Here is a 19,384-nt window from a genome sequence, read left to right on the forward strand (position 1 = left end):
GTTTTGCGCTAGTTGCTCTAAGATCCCCGCCCACCATAACCCTAACCTACCACTGACCACCCCCTCCCACCATAACCCTAACCTACCACTGACCACCCCCTCCCACCATAACCCTAACCTACCACTGACCACACCCTCCCACCATAACCCTAACCTACCACTGACCACCCCCTCCCACCATAACCCTAACCTACCACTGACCTCCTCCAACCATGACCCTAAGCTCCCACTGACCACCTCCCACCATGACCCTAACCTCCCACTGACCATGACCCTAACCTCCCACTGACCACCTCCTCCCACCATGACCCTAAGCTCCCACTGATTACTTCCTCCCACCATGACCCTAACCTCCCACTGATTACTTCCTCCCACCATGACCCTAACCTACCACTGACCACCTCCCACCATGACCCTAATCTCCCACTGACCACCTCCTCCCACCTTGACCCTAACCTTCCACTGACCACCCCTCCATACCATGACCCTAACCTCCCACTGACCTCCTCCTCCAACCATGACCCTAAGCTCCCACTGACCACTCCCACCATGACCCTAACCTCCCACTGACCTCCTCCTCCCACTGACCATGACCCTAACCTCCCACTGACCATGACCCTAACCTCCCACTGACCACCTCCTCCCACCATGACCCTAACCTCCCACTGATTACTTCCTCCCACCATGACCCTAACCTCCCACTGATTACTTCCTCCCACCATGACCCTAACCTACCACTGACCTCCTCCCACCATGACCCTAATCTCCCACTGACCACCTCCTCCCACCTTGACCCTAACCTTCCACTGACCACCCCTCCCTACCATGACCCTAACCTCCCACTGACCTCCTCCTACCATGACCCTAACCTCCCACTGACCACCTCTTCCCACCATGACCCTAACCTACCACTGATCTCCCGCTCCCACCTTGACCCTTACCTCCCACTAACCTCCTGCTCCCACTTTGACCCTAACCTCCCACTGACCACCCCTCCATATCATAACCCTCACCTTCCACTGATCACCCCTTCATGCCATGACCCTAACCTCCCAGTGACCACCCCTTCATACCATGACCCTAACCTCCCACTGACCACCCCTCCATACCATGACCCTAACCTCCCACTGACCACCCCTTCATAACATGACCCTAACCTCCCAGTGACCACCCCTTCATACCATGACCCTAACCTCCCACTGACCACCCCTCCATACCATGACCCTAACTTCCCACTGACCACCCCTTCATAACATGACCCTAACCTCCCACTGACCACCCCTTTATACCATGACCCTAACCTTCCACTGACCACCCCTTCATACCATGACCCTAACCTCCCACTGACCACCCCTTCATACCATGACCCTAACCTCCTACTGACCACCCCTTCATACCATGACCCTAACCTTCCACTGACCACCCCTCCATACCATGGGGTCCACACCCAGAATCCTTAGCCCATTATTGTCCAGTAGCTTTTTCAATCTCAATTGAAACCATTATTCCTCAATATTACCTCCAGATACCCTTGTAAAAAATAGTCTGAATTTTTTTTTCTATTTTTAATTGCCTGATTAGTTAATTAAGCATTAATTGGTGTAGATCAGTTAAGTACAGACGCAGGAACTTTTATATACATTGTGTTACGTTGCCATGAAAAACAGGAATACTTTTTACTACTTGTTAACATCATCATCAGGTTAACCAGTTATTCCCTCTATAAGACAGTGCACTACACATCATTACTGTTTCACACTCACAGATACTCACGCTCTCACACATGCATGTATGTGCATGTGTATATGTGCACATGTATATATGTGTGTGTACATGTATGTACATGTGTATGTGTGTATGTGTTTATGTGCATGTGTATGTGTGTGTACATGTATGTGCGTGTGTATATATGTGCATGTGTGTGTACATATATGTGCATGTGTATGTGTTTATGTGCGTGTGTGTGTGTAGATATGTGTATGTGCATGTGTGTGTACACGTGTGTATGTGCATATGTGTGTGTGTACATGTGTGCATGTGTATATGTGTGTATGTGCATGTGTATATTTGTGTGTACATGTGTGTGTGTGCATGTATGTGCGTGTGTATATATGTGTGTGTGTATACGTGTGTGTGCATGTATGTGCGTGTGTATATATGTGTGTGTGTATACGTGTGTGTGCATGTATGTGCGTGTGTATATATGTGTATGTGCATATTTGTGTATGTGCATGTGTATGTGTGTGTACATGCATATGTGTGTACATGTGTGTATGTGCGTGTGTGTATACGTGTGTATCTGCATGTGTATATGTGTATGTGTATATGTGTGTGTATGTGCATGTGTGTATGTGTGTGTACATGTGTATATGTGTGTGTATGTGCATGTGTATATGTGTGTACATGTGTGTGTGTGTATGTGTATATGTGTGTGTACATGTGTGTATGTGCATATGTGTGTGTACATGTGTGTGTATGTGTGTGTATGTGTGTGTACATGTGTGTATGTGCATGTGTATATGTGTGTACATGTGTGTATGTGCATGTGTATATGTGTGTTTACATGTGTGTATGTGCATGTGTATATGTGTGTGTACATGTGTGTATGTGTGTGTGTACATGTGTGCATGTGTATATGTGTGTGTACATGTGTGTATTTGCATATGTGTGTGTACATGTGTGTATGTGCGTGTGTGTATACGTGTGTATGTGCATGTGTATACGTGTGTGTACATGTGTATATGTGTGTGTACATGTGTATATGTGTGTGTACATGTGTGCATGTGTATATGTGTGTTTACATGTGTGTATGTGCATGTGTGTATGTGTGTGTGTACATGTGTGTATGTGTGTGTGTACATATGTGTGTATGTGCATGTGTATATGTGTGTGTACATGTGTATACGTGTGTGTACATGTGTGTTTACATGTGTGTATGTGCATGTGTATATGTGTGTGTACATGTGTGTATGTGCATATGTGTGTGTACATGTGTGTATGTGCGTGTGTGTATACGTGTGTATGTGCATGTGTATACGTGTGTGTACATGTGTGTATGTGCATGTGTATATGTGTGTGTATGTGCATGTGTGTGTACATGTGTGTATGTGCATGTGTATATGTGTGTTTACATGTGTATATGTGTGTGTACATGTGTGTATGTGCGTGTGTGTATACGTGTGTACATGTGTGTATGTGCGTGTGTGTACATGTGTGTATGTGCATGTGTATACGTGTGTGTACATGTGTGTGTGTGCATGTGTATATGTGTGTACATGTGTGTATGTGCATGTGTGTATGTGCATGTGTATATGTGTGTACATGTGTGTGTGTGTGCATGTGTATATGTGTGTGTACATGTATGTGTATGTGTGTGTATGTGCATATGTGTATGTGTGTGTGTATATATATATATATATATATACCCCCCCCCCCCACACCGTGACATCCCTGTGGGCACCATAGGCAGGTACCACTATTTGTAAAAACACAATCACACTGATGGTTATTTAACACAACGGATATTATTAAATGCTTCTCCTGCTCATAACCTCACGGCTGAGATACAGGCACTGCCAGTGATTGTTGCTGTGTGATCCCACAGGTTACCTACTGGCTCTGGGGCCGCTGCTCTTTGTTGGCATCTGTGACGTTTGGTTGGAACTCTTCACCTTTCACCAGTCGTACGCTATTAATCTGGTGGCCGTGGGAGTGGTGGCGTTCGGATGCACAGGTATGGGACTTACCTACTGAATGTACAGACCGACCATAAATCTATAACTATACATTACAGAGGATAGGACGCTACTGGTGTAATATGGGGGTCACATTTACTGTAATTTCCTGCACTTCTGTTGATATTAGTAGCACTTCTACTGCTATAAATTGTTATGCTATGCAGTGACACCCTCCTGCCCTGTATACACTGATCCTTGTGATATTGGGGCACATACTTTATTTCCTTTGTACCATTTAGTGCAGCAGTCCAGTTTCTACGGCTACACAGGAATGTTACCCAAGCGATACACACAGGGAGTGATGACCGGAGAAAGTGAGTGTTATTAGTCCAACGCCTATTTATTTAAATGTCAGTTCCAGTTCTGCCCAGACAATCACATTACATTTTGTCCCCACCTGCCTGTGTAATGTCCCCTTTAAACCACACGTGGCCAGTGGTCCGGCACTCACACCTGTCTCCCTGCAGGCACTGCCGGGGTGGTCATCTCACTGAGCCGGATTTTCACCAAACTGCTGCTGCCATCAGAGAAAGAAAGCACCATCATCTTCTTCTTTATATCAATCTCCCTGGAGCTCATGTGCTTTGTCCTTCACCTGCTGGTCAAGCGGACCCGGTTTGTTGAATATTACACGGCTCGGACACAAGGGAGGGCTACACATGTCAAAGAAGGACAAGCAGAGCAGAGCTTTGGCTACCGAGTGCATCACAATACGCTGGCGGAAGACGTGAGACTTGTAAGTCTGCTGATGAACCATTATCCCCACATAATGAGCCCAAGTCTTTTCATCCATAAAAAGCTAGTGCTTACATTAGATTTTATATATATGTCAAACAACTAGGCACACTCTCTGGATTTGTCAAATAACGCACTTTGGGCTAGATTACAAGTGGTGCACTATCAGATTTTTTCCGCTTGTGCCAAGGTGAGCAGATTAGCGCACATATCACAAGTTGAAAGTAAAAAGTTAGCGCACTAATTTCAGGACTTTGATATTGATGAAAGAAAACTAAATTTCTGCTTGCCTGATAAATTAATTTCTTTCAAGATAGTGAGGTCCACAGCTGATTTATGTCTATAAGTCTGTGATTGGCCAACAGCTGTCGCAAAATACAGAGAACAAGGAGATGAATGAAAACTCTGTTATTGCATTGTCTTTTGATTGTGCACTTGTTCATTATGCATTGCAATTGTACTGTATTTAAAGTGAATGTAAAGTCAGTCGGTCTGGTAAATACAGCACTAAAATTTATGTGAAAATAGGTGTACTTTAATTCATGATTCTTTTAATACATTTTTAATTACCTTGTATTTTACATTTCTATCCCTGCGATCGAACTATTATTCCTCCGCCCGCCATCTTTGATTTTTGATTAACATTGTAGGCTAAATATTGTCAACGAATCATTGAATCCCCCTGGGGGGGGGGGGCAAACCCCTTTTCTCTACGTCACTCGTCCATAATGCACATGGGTTATAACGCTATTCTTTCACTGATCTCGGACACGCATTCATGCTTTGCACATGCGCTGTTGAAAATTGTTAGGTCATTTATTCAACAATTTTCTTAGCGCAAGGTAAGTAGCGATCGTACCGGGTCTGATTTAAAAACAAATATAATAACAGATTACATTATAGGGCATGATATACAATAACAAATATGATAATTGGCAATATTGATAATGAAATGATTGTATAAACGATCAAATGTTTGTTTTTGTTTTGTAACATAATTTGATATAACAATAATGTAATCAATAGAATTGAAAGCTTTATTTTCGGTGAAAACATCTATTAGTGCAGTTTATGTATGTACATATTATATTGTACTATCCAAAATCTTCAATTAGTTTATTATTCAAAGCATCGATCTGATCATTGTTTTTTTTTAAATAAATAAATATTGCAGATATACTGACTATTATTTATAAGTAAATTTCTTTTTGAAAATAATATGTATGTTCTACATTGTGCACTTTGTTTAAATCTTTTCTTTAAAGTGGAATTTATATATAGAGAGAGAGAGAGTTATAACATTTGTGGAACATAATAATTAATGTCCAAATTGAAGATTATAGTTACAAGTAGATATCGTAATAGTAGTTTAAAAAATACGGAGGTACGATGTAAGCTGCTGAACTTGCGGAATGTATTCATTCATTGAATACTATGTTGCTATTCAACTGCATCGCCGTGGAACGCATGCGCGGTTGTTGTCATAGACGGGAGCGCGCTTTGCCTCTACGTAAACAGCGGGTGGGACCGCTCTATACGTAACAGTGAATAAAATAAGCAAGTTGCGGATAGGAGGTGCTGGTCTGTAAAACGGACAAAAAATAGTAATATAATATAAGATTTAGTAATAATTGTTTGACTAATATACACACAAGGAATTTACATTCACTTTAATGACTCTGTAACGTAACCTTCTGCACCATAGGACTGTCAGCAGTTAGATCATGGGCAGTTTTGTGCTTTATTTCCCTTAAAGGATAACGGAGGTACCTCCCCCCCAAATAGCCAGGAGCTGCAGTCAGACGTTGCCGGTGGTGGCGCCTATGTAAGGTTTGATGTACCTGTAGCAAAAGTGAAGAGGAGCTGGCCAAGTTTTAGAGGTGAGTGAGCTGGAGCCTGGGTTTCATTGTCTAGTGGTTGTTTATGTGTAGAGTACGTCCTGCTCCTGCACCGATACCCACACGTGCTCGCAGGCCAAGCTGCCAGGTCATCTGGGGGTACAGCAATAGGACCACAAAATACATTTGGATGAATCACATGCGACTTGTAAATTATTTGTATATGTGGAACCCAACGGCTACTAACAGACTAAGCTATGTGTGTGCAAGTTACCGCCCAGCAGAAGCCTCTTTTTGCCCTGTTGTGCTTTTCACAGAAGAACTTTCCTGAGGTAAATCAGTCTGATCCCGCCGAGTAAGGTCAGTCCAGCCCCTATATACCAGGCAATTCTCCTCTGAACAAGGAACATGGCAACCCCAGACCATTGTTTTACCCATCATTGGGCCTCGTCAGTGAGGTGCAGAGAGGGATAGCCTGGTATTTTGGGGCTGGACTCACCTTGTTAGGTGGGATCAGTTTGATAAACTTCAGAAAAGTTCTCCTCTGTGAAAAGCACAACCGGGCTAAAAGAGGCTGCTCCCAGATGGTAAATCGCCAAAAAACAAGCTAACAAGTTATTGAGCTGGTTGTTTGTTCCTGAGAGTGCACTTCTCTTTCTGTAAGTGTCTGAAACTGATACAGCAGTATTATTTGTGTACTTTAGGTACTTCCTACTAATACTCACTGACTAATAGGTACTTCCTACTAATGCTCACTGACTGATAAGTACTTCCTACTAATACTCATTGGCTCATAGGTACTTCCTGCTAATGCTCACTGGCTGATAGTTAATTCCTGCTAATGCTCACTAGCTAATAGGTACTTCCTGCTAATGCTCACTGGCTGATAGTTAATTCTTGCTAATGCTCACTAGCTGATAAGTACTTCCTGCTAATGCTCACTGGCTGATAAGTACTTCCTGCTAATGCTCACTAGCTCATAGTTAATTCCTGCTAATGCTCCCTAGCTGATAGGCAAGTCCTACTAATGCTCACTGGCTGATAGGCACTTCCTGCTAATTCTCAATAGCTGATAGGCACGTCCTGCTAATGCTCACTGGCTGATAGGCACTTCCTACTAATGCTCACTGTCTGATAGGTACTTCCTACTAATGCTCACTGGCTGATAGGTACTTCCTACTAATGCTCACTGGCTGATAGGTACTTCCTGCTAATGCTCACTAGCTGATAGGTACTTCCTGCTAATGCTCACTGACAAATAGGCACTTCCTGCTAATGCTCACTGGCTGATAGGTACTTCCTACTAATGCTCACTGGCTGATAGACACTTCCTGCTAATGCTCACTGGCTGATAGGCACTTCCTGCTAATGCTCACTGACAAATAGGCACTTCCTGCTAATGCTCACTGGCTGATGGGTACTTCCTGCTAATGCTCACTGGCTGATGGGTACTTCCTTCTAATGCTCACTGGCTGATAGGCACTTCCTGCTAATGCTCACTAGCTGATGGGTACTTCCTGCTAATGCTCACTGGCTGATAGACACTTCCTGCTAATGCTCACTGGCTGATAGGCACGTCCTACTTATGCTCACTGGCTCATAGGTACTTCCTGCTAATGCTCACTGGCTGATAAGTACTTCCTACTAATGCTCACTGGCTGATAGGTACTTCCTGCTAATGCTCACTGGCTGATGGGTACTTCCTGCTAATGCTCACTAGCTGTAATGCTCACTGGCTGATAGGCACTTCCTGCTAATGTTCACTGGCTGATAGGTACTTCCTGCTAATGCTCACTGGCTGATAGGTACTTCCTGCTAATGCTCACTGGCTGATAGGTACTTCCTGCTAATGCTCACTGGCTGATAGGTACTTCCTGCTAATGCTCACTAGCTGATAGGCACTTCCTGATAATGTTCACTGGCTGATAGGTACTTCCTGCTAATGCTCACTGGCTGATAGGTACTTCCTGCTAATGCTCACTGGCTGATAGGTACTTCCTGCTAATGCTCACTAGCTGATAGGTACTTCCTGCTAATGCTCACTGGCTAATAGGCACTTCCTGCTAATGCTCACTGGCTGATAGGTACTTCCTGCTAATGCTCACTGGCTGATAGGCACTTCCTGCTAATGCTCACTGGCTGATAGGTACTTCCTGCTAATGCTCACTAGCTGTAATGCTCACTGGCTGATAGGCACTTCCTGCTAATGTTCACTGGCTGATAGGTACTTCCTGCTAATGCTCACTGGCTGATAGGCACTTCCTGCTAATGTTCACTGGCTGATAGGTACTTCCTGCTAATGCTCACTGGCTGATAGGTACTTCCTGCTAATGCTCACTGGCTGATAGGTACTTCCTGCTAATGCTCACTGGCTGATAGGTACTTCCTGCTAATGCTCACTGGCTGATAGGTACTTCCTGCTAATGCTCACTGGCTGATGGGTACTTCCTTCTAATGCTCACTGGCTGATGGGTTCTTCCTTCTAATGCTCACTGGCTGATGGGTTCTTCCTTCTAATGCTCACTGGCTGATAGGCACTTCCTGCTAATGCTCACTAGCTGATGGGTACTTCCTGCTAATGCTCAATGGCTTACAGGTACTTCCTGCTAATGCTCACTAGCTGATAGGTACCTCCTGCTAATGCTCACTGGCTGATAGGTACTTCCTGCTAATGCTCACTAGCTGATAGGTACTATCTGCTAATGCTCACTAGCTGTAATGCTCACTGGCTGATAGGCACTTCGTGCTAATGCTCACTGGCTGATAGGCACTTCCTGCTAATGCTCACTGGCTGATAGGCACTTCCTGCTAATGTTCACTGGCTGATAGGTACTTCCTGCTAATGCTCACTGGCTGATAGGCACTTCCTGCTAATGCTCACTGGCTGATAGGTACTTCCTGCTAATGCTCACTGGCTGATAGGTACTTCCTGCTAATGTTCACTGGCTGATAGGCACTTCCTGCTAATGTTCACTGGCTGATAGGTACTTCCTGCTAATGCTCACTAGCTGATAGGTACTTCCTGCTAATGCTCACTGGCTGATGGGTTCTTCCTTCTAATGCTCACTGGCTGATGGGTTCTTCCTTCTAATGCTCACTGGCTGATAGGCACTTCCTGCTAATGCTCACTAGCTGATGGTTACTTCCTGCTAATGTTCAATGGCTTACAGGTACTTCCTGCTAATGCTCACTAGCTGATAGGTACCTCCTGCTAATGCTCACTGGCTGATAGGTACTTCCTGCTAATGCTCACTAGCTGTAATGCTCACTGGCTGATAGGCACTTCCTGCTAATGCTCACTGGCTGATAGGCACTTCCTGCTAATGTTCACTGGCTGATAGGCACTTCCTGCTAATGCTCACTGGCTGATAGGTACTTCCTGCTAATGCTCACTGGCTGGTAGGCACTTCCTGCTAATGCTCACTGGCTGATGGGTACTTCCTGATAATGCTTACTGGCTGATAGGTACTTCCTGCTATTGCTCACTGGCTGATAGGCATTTCCTGTTAATGCTCACTGGCTGATAGGTACTTCCTGCTAATGCTCACTGGCTGATAGGTACTTCCTGCTAATGTTCACTGGCTGATAGGCACTTCCTGCTAATGCTCACTGGCTGATAGGTACTTCCTGCTAATGCTCACTGGCTGATAGGTACTTCCTGCTAATGCTCACTGGCTGATGGGTACTTCCTGCTAATGCTCACTGGCTGATAGGCACTTCCTGCTAATGCTCACTGGCTGATAGGTACTTCCTGCTAATGCTCACTAGCTGTAATGCTCACTGGCTGATAGGCACTTCCTGCTAATGTTCACTGGCTGATAGGTACTTCCTGCTAATGCTCACTGGCTGATAGGTACTTCCTGCTAATGCTCACTGGCTGATAGGTACTTCCTGCTAATGCTCACTAGCTGATAGGTACTTCCTGCTAATGCTCACTGGCTAATAGGCACTTCCTGCTAATGCTCACTGGCTGATAGGTACTTCCTGCTAATGCTCACTGGCTGATAGGTACTTCCTGCTAATGCTCACTGGCTGATGGGTACTTCCTGCTAATGCTCACTAGCTGTAATGCTCACTGGCTGATAGGCACTTCCTGCTAATGTTCACTGGCTGATAGGTACTTCCTGCTAATGCTCACTGGCTGATAGGTACTTCCTGCTAATGCTCACTGGCTGATAGGTACTTCCTGCTAATGCTCACTGGCTGATAGGTACTTCCTGCTAATGCTCACTAGCTGATAGGCACTTCCTGATAATGTTCACTGGCTGATAGGTACTTCCTGCTAATGCTCACTGGCTGATAGGTACTTCCTGCTAATGCTCACTGGCTGATAGGTACTTCCTGCTAATGCTCACTAGCTGATAGGTACTTCCTGCTAATGCTCACTGGCTAATAGGCACTTCCTGCTAATGCTCACTGGCTGATAGGTACTTCCTGCTAATGCTCACTGGCTGATAGGCACTTCCTGCTAATGCTCACTGGCTGATAGGTACTTCCTGCTAATGCTCACTAGCTGTAATGCTCACTGGCTGATAGGCACTTCCTGCTAATGTTCACTGGCTGATAGGTACTTCCTGCTAATGCTCACTGGCTGATAGGCACTTCCTGCTAATGTTCACTGGCTGATAGGTACTTCCTGCTAATGCTCACTGGCTGATAGGTACTTCCTGCTAATGCTCACTGGCTGATAGGTACTTCCTGCTAATGCTCACTGGCTGATAGGTACTTCCTGCTAATGCTCACTGGCTGATAGGTACTTCCTGCTAATGCTCACTGGCTGATGGGTACTTCCTTCTAATGCTCACTGGCTGATGGGTTCTTCCTTCTAATGCTCACTGGCTGATGGGTTCTTCCTTCTAATGCTCACTGGCTGATAGGCACTTCCTGCTAATGCTCACTAGCTGATGGGTACTTCCTGCTAATGCTCAATGGCTTACAGGTACTTCCTGCTAATGCTCACTAGCTGATAGGTACCTCCTGCTAATGCTCACTGGCTGATAGGTACTTCCTGCTAATGCTCACTAGCTGATAGGTACTATCTGCTAATGCTCACTAGCTGTAATGCTCACTGGCTGATAGGCACTTCGTGCTAATGCTCACTGGCTGATAGGCACTTCCTGCTAATGCTCACTGGCTGATAGGCACTTCCTGCTAATGTTCACTGGCTGATAGGTACTTCCTGCTAATGCTCACTGGCTGATAGGCACTTCCTGCTAATGCTCACTGGCTGATAGGTACTTCCTGCTAATGCTCACTGGCTGATAGGTACTTCCTGCTAATGTTCACTGGCTGATAGGCACTTCCTGCTAATGTTCACTGGCTGATAGGTACTTCCTGCTAATGCTCACTAGCTGATAGGTACTTCCTGCTAATGCTCACTGGCTGATGGGTTCTTCCTTCTAATGCTCACTGGCTGATGGGTTCTTCCTTCTAATGCTCACTGGCTGATAGGCACTTCCTGCTAATGCTCACTAGCTGATGGTTACTTCCTGCTAATGTTCAATGGCTTACAGGTACTTCCTGCTAATGCTCACTAGCTGATAGGTACCTCCTGCTAATGCTCACTGGCTGATAGGTACTTCCTGCTAATGCTCACTAGCTGTAATGCTCACTGGCTGATAGGCACTTCCTGCTAATGCTCACTGGCTGATAGGCACTTCCTGCTAATGTTCACTGGCTGATAGGCACTTCCTGCTAATGCTCACTGGCTGATAGGTACTTCCTGCTAATGCTCACTGGCTGGTAGGCACTTCCTGCTAATGCTCACTGGCTGATGGGTACTTCCTGATAATGCTTACTGGCTGATAGGTACTTCCTGCTATTGCTCACTGGCTGATAGGCATTTCCTGTTAATGCTCACTGGCTGATAGGTACTTCCTGCTAATGCTCACTGGCTGATAGGTACTTCCTGCTAATGTTCACTGGCTGATAGGCACTTCCTGCTAATGCTCACTGGCTGATAGGTACTTCCTGCTAATGCTCACTGGCTGATAGGTACTTCCTGCTAATGCTCACTGGCTGATGGGTACTTCCTGCTAATGCTCACTGGCTGATAGGCACTTCCTGCTAATGCTCACTGGCTGATAGGTACTTCCTGCTAATGCTCACTAGCTGTAATGCTCACTGGCTGATAGGCACTTCCTGCTAATGTTCACTGGCTGATAGGTACTTCCTGCTAATGCTCACTGGCTGATAGGTACTTCCTGCTAATGCTCACTGGCTGATAGGTACTTCCTGCTAATGCTCACTAGCTGATAGGTACTTCCTGCTAATGCTCACTGGCTAATAGGCACTTCCTGCTAATGCTCACTGGCTGATAGGTACTTCCTGCTAATGCTCACTGGCTGATAGGCACTTCCTGCTAATGCTCACTGGCTGATAGGTACTTCCTGCTAATGCTCACTAGCTGTAATGCTCACTGGCTGATAGGCACTTCCTGCTAATGTTCACTGGCTGATAGGTACTTCCTGCTAATGCTCACTGGCTGATAGGCACTTCCTGCTAATGTTCACTGGCTGATAGGTACTTCCTGCTAATGCTCACTGGCTGATAGGTACTTCCTGCTAATGCTCACTGGCTGATAGGTACTTCCTGCTAATGCTCACTGGCTGATAGGTACTTCCTGCTAATGCTCACTGGCTGATGGGTACTTCCTTCTAATGCTCACTGGCTGATGGGTTCTTCCTTCTAATGCTCACTGGCTGATGGGTTCTTCCTTCTAATGCTCACTGGCTGATAGGCACTTCCTGCTAATGCTCACTAGCTGATGGGTACTTCCTGCTAATGCTCACTAGCTGATAGGTACTTCCTGCTAATGCTCACTAGCTGATAGGTACTTCCTGCTAATGCTCACTGGCTGATAGGCACTTCCTGCTAATGCTCACTGGCTGATAGGCACTTCCTGCTAATGCTCACTGGCTGATAGGCACTTCCTGCTAATGCTCACTGGCTGATAGGCACTTCCTGCTAATGCTCACTGGCTGATAGGTACTTCCTGCTAATGCTCACTGGCTGATGGGCATTTCCTGTTAATGCTCACTGGCTGATAGGTACTTCCTGCTAATGCTCACTAGCTGATAGGTACCTCCTGCTAATGCTCACTGGCTGATAGGTACTTCCTGCTAATGCTCACTAGCTGATAGGTACTATCTGCTAATGCTCACTAGCTGTAATGCTCACTGGCTGATAGGCACTTCGTGCTAATGCTCACTGGCTGATAGGCACTTCCTGCTAATGCTCACTGGCTGATAGGTACTTCCTGCTAATGCTCACTGGCTGATAGGTACTTCCTGCTAATGCTCACTGGCTGATAGGTACTTCCTGCTAATGTTCACTGGCTGATAGGCACTTCCTGCTAATGTTCACTGGCTGATAGGTACTTCCTGCTAATGCTCACTAGCTGATAGGTACTTCCTGCTAATGCTCACTGGCTGATGGGTTCTTCCTTCTAATGCTCACTGGCTGATGGGTTCTTCCTTCTAATGCTCACTGGCTGATAGGCACTTCCTGCTAATGCTCACTAGCTGATGGTTACTTCCTGCTAATGTTCAATGGCTTACAGGTACTTCCTGCTAATGCTCACTAGCTGATAGGTACCTCCTGCTAATGCTCACTGGCTGATAGGTACTTCCTGCTAATGCTCACTAGCTGTAATGCTCACTGGCTGATAGGCACTTCCTGCTAATGCTCACTGGCTGATAGGCACTTCCTGCTAATGTTCACTGGCTGATAGGCACTTCCTGCTAATGCTCACTGGCTGATAGGTACTTCCTGCTAATACTCACTGGCTGGTAGGCACTTCCTGCTAATGCACACTGGCTGATGGGTACTTCCTGATAATGCTTACTGGCTGATAGGTACTTCCTGCTATTGCTCACTGGCTGATAGGCATTTCCTGTTAATGCTCACTGGCTGATAGGTACTTCCTGCTAATGCTCACTGGCTGATAGGTACTTCCTGCTAATGTTCACTGGCTGATAGGCACTTCCTGCTAATGCTCACTGGCTGATAGGCACTTCCTGCTAATGCTCACTGGCTGATAGGTACTTCCTGCTAATGCTCACTGGCTGATGGGTACTTCCTGCTAATGCTCACTAGCTGATAGGTACTTCCTGCTAATGCTCACTAGCTGATAGGTACTTCCTGCTAATGCTCACTGGCTGATAGGCACTTCCTGCTAATGCTCACTGGCTGATAGGCACTTCCTGCTAATGCTCACTGGCTGATAGGCACTTCCTGCTAATGCTCACTGGCTGATAGGCACTTCCTGCTAATGCTCACTGGCTGATAGGTACTTCCTGCTAATGCTCACTGGCTGATGGGTACTTCCTGCTAATGCTCACTGGCTGATAGGTACTTCCTGCTAATGCTCACTGGCTGATAGGTACTTCCTGCTAATGTTCACTGGCTGATAGGCACTTCCTGCTAATGTTCACTGGCTGATAGGTACTTCCTGCTAATGCTCACTAGCTGATAGGTACTTCCTGCTAATGCTCACTGGCTGATGGGTTCTTCCTTCTAATGCTCACTGGCTGATGGGTTCTTCCTTCTAATGCTCACTGGCTGATAGGCACTTCCTGCTAATGCTCACTAGCTGATGGTTACTTCCTGCTAATGTTCAATGGCTTACAGGTACTTCCTGCTAATGCTCACTAGCTGATAGGTACCTCCTGCTAATGCTCACTGGCTGATAGGTACTTCCTGCTAATGCTCACTAGCTGTAATGCTCACTGGCTGATAGGCACTTCCTGCTAATGCTCACTGGCTGATAGGCACTTCCTGCTAATGTTCACTGGCTGATAGGCACTTCCTGCTAATGCTCACTGGCTGATAGGTACTTCCTGCTAATACTCACTGGCTGGTAGGCACTTCCTGCTAATGCACACTGGCTGATGGGTACTTCCTGATAATGCTTACTGGCTGATAGGTACTTCCTGCTATTGCTCACTGGCTGATGGGCATTTCCTGTTAATGCTCACTGGCTGATAGGTACTTCCTGCTAATGCTCACTGGCTGATAGGTACTTCCTGCTAATGTTCACTGGCTGATAGGCACTTCCTGCTAATGCTCACTGGCTGATAGGCACTTCCTGCTAATGCTCACTGGCTGATAGGTACTTCCTGCTAATGCTCACTGGCTGATGGGTACTTCCTGCTAATGCTCACTAGCTGATAGGTACTTCCTGCTAATGCTCACTAGCTGATAGGTACTTCCTGCTAATGCTCACTGGCTGATAGGCACTTCCTGCTAATGCTCACTGGCTGATAGGCACTTCCTGCTAATGCTCACTGGCTGATAGGCACTTCCTGCTAATGCTCACTGGCTGATAGGCACTTCCTGCTAATGCTCACTAGCTGATAGGCACTTCCTGCTAATGCTCACTAGCTGATAGGCACTTCCTGCTAATGCTCACTAGCTGATAGGTACTTCCTGCTAATGCTCACTGGCTAATAGGTACTTCCTGCTAATGCTCACTGGCTGATGGGTACTTCCTGCTAATGCTCACTGGCTGATGGGTACTTCCTGCTAATGCTCACTGGCTGATGGGTACTTCCTGCTAATGCTCACTGGCTGATGGGTTCTTCCTTCTAATGCTCACTGGCTGATAGGCACTTCCTGCTAATGCTCACTAGCTGATGGTTACTTCCTGCTAATGTTCAATGGCTTACAGGTACTTCCTGCTAATGCTCACTAGCTGATAGGTACCTCCTGCTAATGCTCACTGGCTGATAGGTACTTCCTGCTAATGCTCACTAGCTGTAATGCTCACTGGCTGATAGGCACTTCCTGCTAATGCTCACTGGCTGATAGGCACTTCCTGCTAATGTTCACTGGCTGATAGGCACTTCCTGCTAATGCTCACTGGCTGATAGGTACTTCCTGCTAATACTCACTGGCTGGTAGGCACTTCCTGCTAATGCACACTGGCTGATGGGTACTTCCTGATAATGCTTACTGGCTGATAGGTACTTCCTGCTATTGCTCACTGGCTGATAGGCATTTCCTGTTAATGCTCACTGGCTGATAGGTACTTCCTGCTAATGCTCACTGGCTGATAGGTACTTCCTGCTAATGTTCACTGGCTGATAGGTACTTCCTGCTAATGTTCACTGGCTGATAGGCACTTCCTGCTAATGCTCACTGGCTGATAGGCACTTCCTGCTAATGCTCACTGGCTGATAGGTACTTCCTGCTAATGCTCACTGGCTGATGGGTACTTCCTGCTAATGCTCACTAGCTGATAGGTACTTCCTGCTAATGCTCACTAGCTGATAGGTACTTCCTGCTAATGCTCACTGGCTGATAGGCACTTCCTGCTAATGCTCACTGGCTGATAGGCACTTCCTGCTAATGCTCACTGGCTGATAGGCACTTCCTGCTAATGCTCACTGGCTGATAGGCACTTCCTGCTAATGCTCACTGGCTGATAGGCACTTCCTGCTAATGCTCACTGGCTGATAGGCACTTCCTGCTAATGCTCACTAGCTGATAGGCACTTCCTGCTAATGCTCACTAGCTGATAGGTACTTCCTGCTAATGCTCACTGGCTAATAGGTACTTCCTGCTAATGCTCACTGGCTGATGGGTACTTCCTGCTAATGCTCACTGGCTGATGGGTACTTCCTGCTAATGCTCACTGGCTGATGGGTACTTCCTGCTAATGCTCACTGGCTGATAGGCACTTCCTGCTAATGCTAACTAGCTGATAGGTACTTCCTGCTAATGCTCACTAGCTGATAGGCACTTCCTGCTAATGCTCACTAGCTGATGGGTACTTCCTGCTAATGCTCACTGGCTAATAGGTACTTCCTGCTAATGCTCACTGGCTAATAGGTACTTCCTGCTAATGCTCACTGGCTGATGGGTACTTCCTGCTAATGCTCACTGGCTGATAGGTACTTCCTGCTAATGCTCACTAGCTGATAGGTACTTCCTGCTAATGCTCACTGGCTGATAGGCACTTCCTGCTAATGCTCACTGGCTGATAGGTACTTCCTGCTAATGCTCACTGGCTGATGGGTACTTCCTGCTAATGCTCACTGGCTGATGGGTACTTCCTGCTAATGCTCACTGGCTAATAGGTACTTCCTGCTAATGCTCACTGGCTGATAGGTACTTCCTGCTAATGCTCACTAGTTGATAGGTACTTCCTGCTAATGCTCACTAGCTGATGGGTACTTCCTGCTAATGCTCACTGGCTAATAGGTACTTCCTGCTAATGCTCACTGGCTGATGGGTACTTCCTGCTAATGCTCACTGGCTGATGGGTTCTTCCTTCTAATGCTCACTGGCTGATGGGTTCTTCCTTCTAATGCTCACTGGCTGATAGGCACTTCCTGCTAATGTTCACTAGCTGATGGGTACTTCCTGCTAATGCTCAATGGCTTACTGGTACTTCCTGCTAATGCTCACTAGCTGATAGGTACCTCCTGCTAATTCTCACTGGCTGATAGGTACTTCCTGCTAATGCTCACTGGCTGATAGGTACTTCCTGCTAATGCTCACTGGCTGATAGGTACTTCCTGCTAATGCTCAATGGCTTACAGGTACTTCCTTCTAATGCTCACTAGCTGATAGGTACCTCCTGCTAATGCTCACTGGCTGATAGGTACTTCCTGCTAATGCTCACTGGCTGATAGGTACTTCCTGCTAATGTTCACTGGCTGATAGGTACGTCCTGCTAATGCTCACTAGCTGATAGGTACTTCCTGCTAATGCTCACTAGCTGATAGGTACTTCCTGCTAATGCTCACTGGCTAATAGGTACTTCCTGCTAATGCTCACTGGCTGATGGGTACTTCCTGCTAATGCTCACTGGCTGATAGGTACTTCCTGCTAATGCTCACTAGCTGATAGGTACTTCCTGCTAATGCTCACTGGCTGATAGGCACTTCCTGCTAATGCTCACTGGCTGATAGGCACTTCCTGCTAATGCTCACTGGCTGATAGGTACTTCCTGCTAATGCTCACTGGCTGATGGGTACTTCCTGCTAATGCTCACTGGCTAATAGGTACTTCCTGCTAATGCTCACTGGCTGATAGGTACTTCCTGCTAATGCTCACTAGTTGATAGGTACTTCCTGCTAATGCTCACTAGCTGATGGGTACTTCCTGCTAATGCTCACTGGCTAATAGGTACTTCCTGCTAATGCTCACTGGCTGATGGGTACTTCCTGCTAATGCTCACTGGCTGATGGGTTCTTCCTTCTAATGCTCACTGGCTGATGGGTTCTTCCTTCTAATGCTCACTGGCTGATAGGCACTTCCTGCTAATGTTCACTAGCTGATGGGTACTTCCTGCTAATGCTCAATGGCTTACTGGTACTTCCTGCTAATGCTCACTAGCTGATAGGTACCTCCTGCTAATTCTCACTGGCTGATAGGTACTTCCTGCTAATGCTCACTGGCTGATAGGTACTTCCTGCTAATGCTCACTGGCTGATAGGTACTTCCTGCTAATACTCACTAGCTGATAGGTACTTCCTGCTAATGCTCACTAGCTGTAATGCTCACTGGCTGATAGGCACTTCCTGCTAATGTTCACTGGCTGATAGGTACTTCCTGCTAATGCTCACTGGCTGATAGGCACTTCCTGCTAATGTTCACTGGCTGATAGGTACTTCCTGCTAATGCTCACTGGCTGATAGGTACTTCCTGCTAATGCTCACTGGCTGATAGGTACTTCCTGCTAATGCTCACTGGCTGATAGGTACTTCCTGCTAATGCTCACTGGCTGATAGGTACTTCCTGCTAATGCTCACTAGCTGATAGGTACTTCCTGCTAATGCTCACTGGCTAATAGGCACTTCCTGCTAATGCTCACTGGCTGATAGGTACTTCCTGCTAATGCTCACTGGCTGATAGGCACTTCCTGCTAATGCTCACTGGCTGATAGGCACTTCCTGCTAATGCTCACTGGCTGATAGGTACTTCCTGCTAATGCTCACTAGCTGTAATGCTCACTGGCTGATAGGCACTTCCTGCTAATGTTCACTGGCTGATAGGTACTTCCTGCTAATGCTCACTGGCTGATAGGCACTTCCTGCTAATGTTCACTGGCTGATAGGTACTTCC

At 46.3% G+C, this 19,384-nt stretch overlaps 1 protein-coding gene across 1 annotated transcript in view; it reads left to right on the forward strand.

Annotated features, from left to right (window-relative positions):
* Nucleotides 1–19,384, forward strand: part of SLC29A4 (solute carrier family 29 member 4) — a 106,739-nt gene that overhangs the window by 67,894 nt on the left and 19,461 nt on the right. Inside the window, exons 2-5 of the mRNA XM_053694279.1 lie at nt 3,605–3,733; nt 3,977–4,051; nt 4,205–4,473; nt 6,229–6,352. Of these exons, the coding sequence (XP_053550254.1) occupies nt 3,605–3,733; nt 3,977–4,051; nt 4,205–4,473; nt 6,229–6,352 (597 nt within the window). The remainder of the gene's footprint in view (nt 1–3,604; nt 3,734–3,976; nt 4,052–4,204; nt 4,474–6,228; nt 6,353–19,384) is intronic.

This window comes from Bombina bombina, chromosome 11, assembly GCF_027579735.1.
Source record: "Bombina bombina isolate aBomBom1 chromosome 11, aBomBom1.pri, whole genome shotgun sequence".
NCBI classification, from domain to species: Eukaryota; Metazoa; Chordata; class Amphibia; order Anura; family Bombinatoridae; genus Bombina; species Bombina bombina.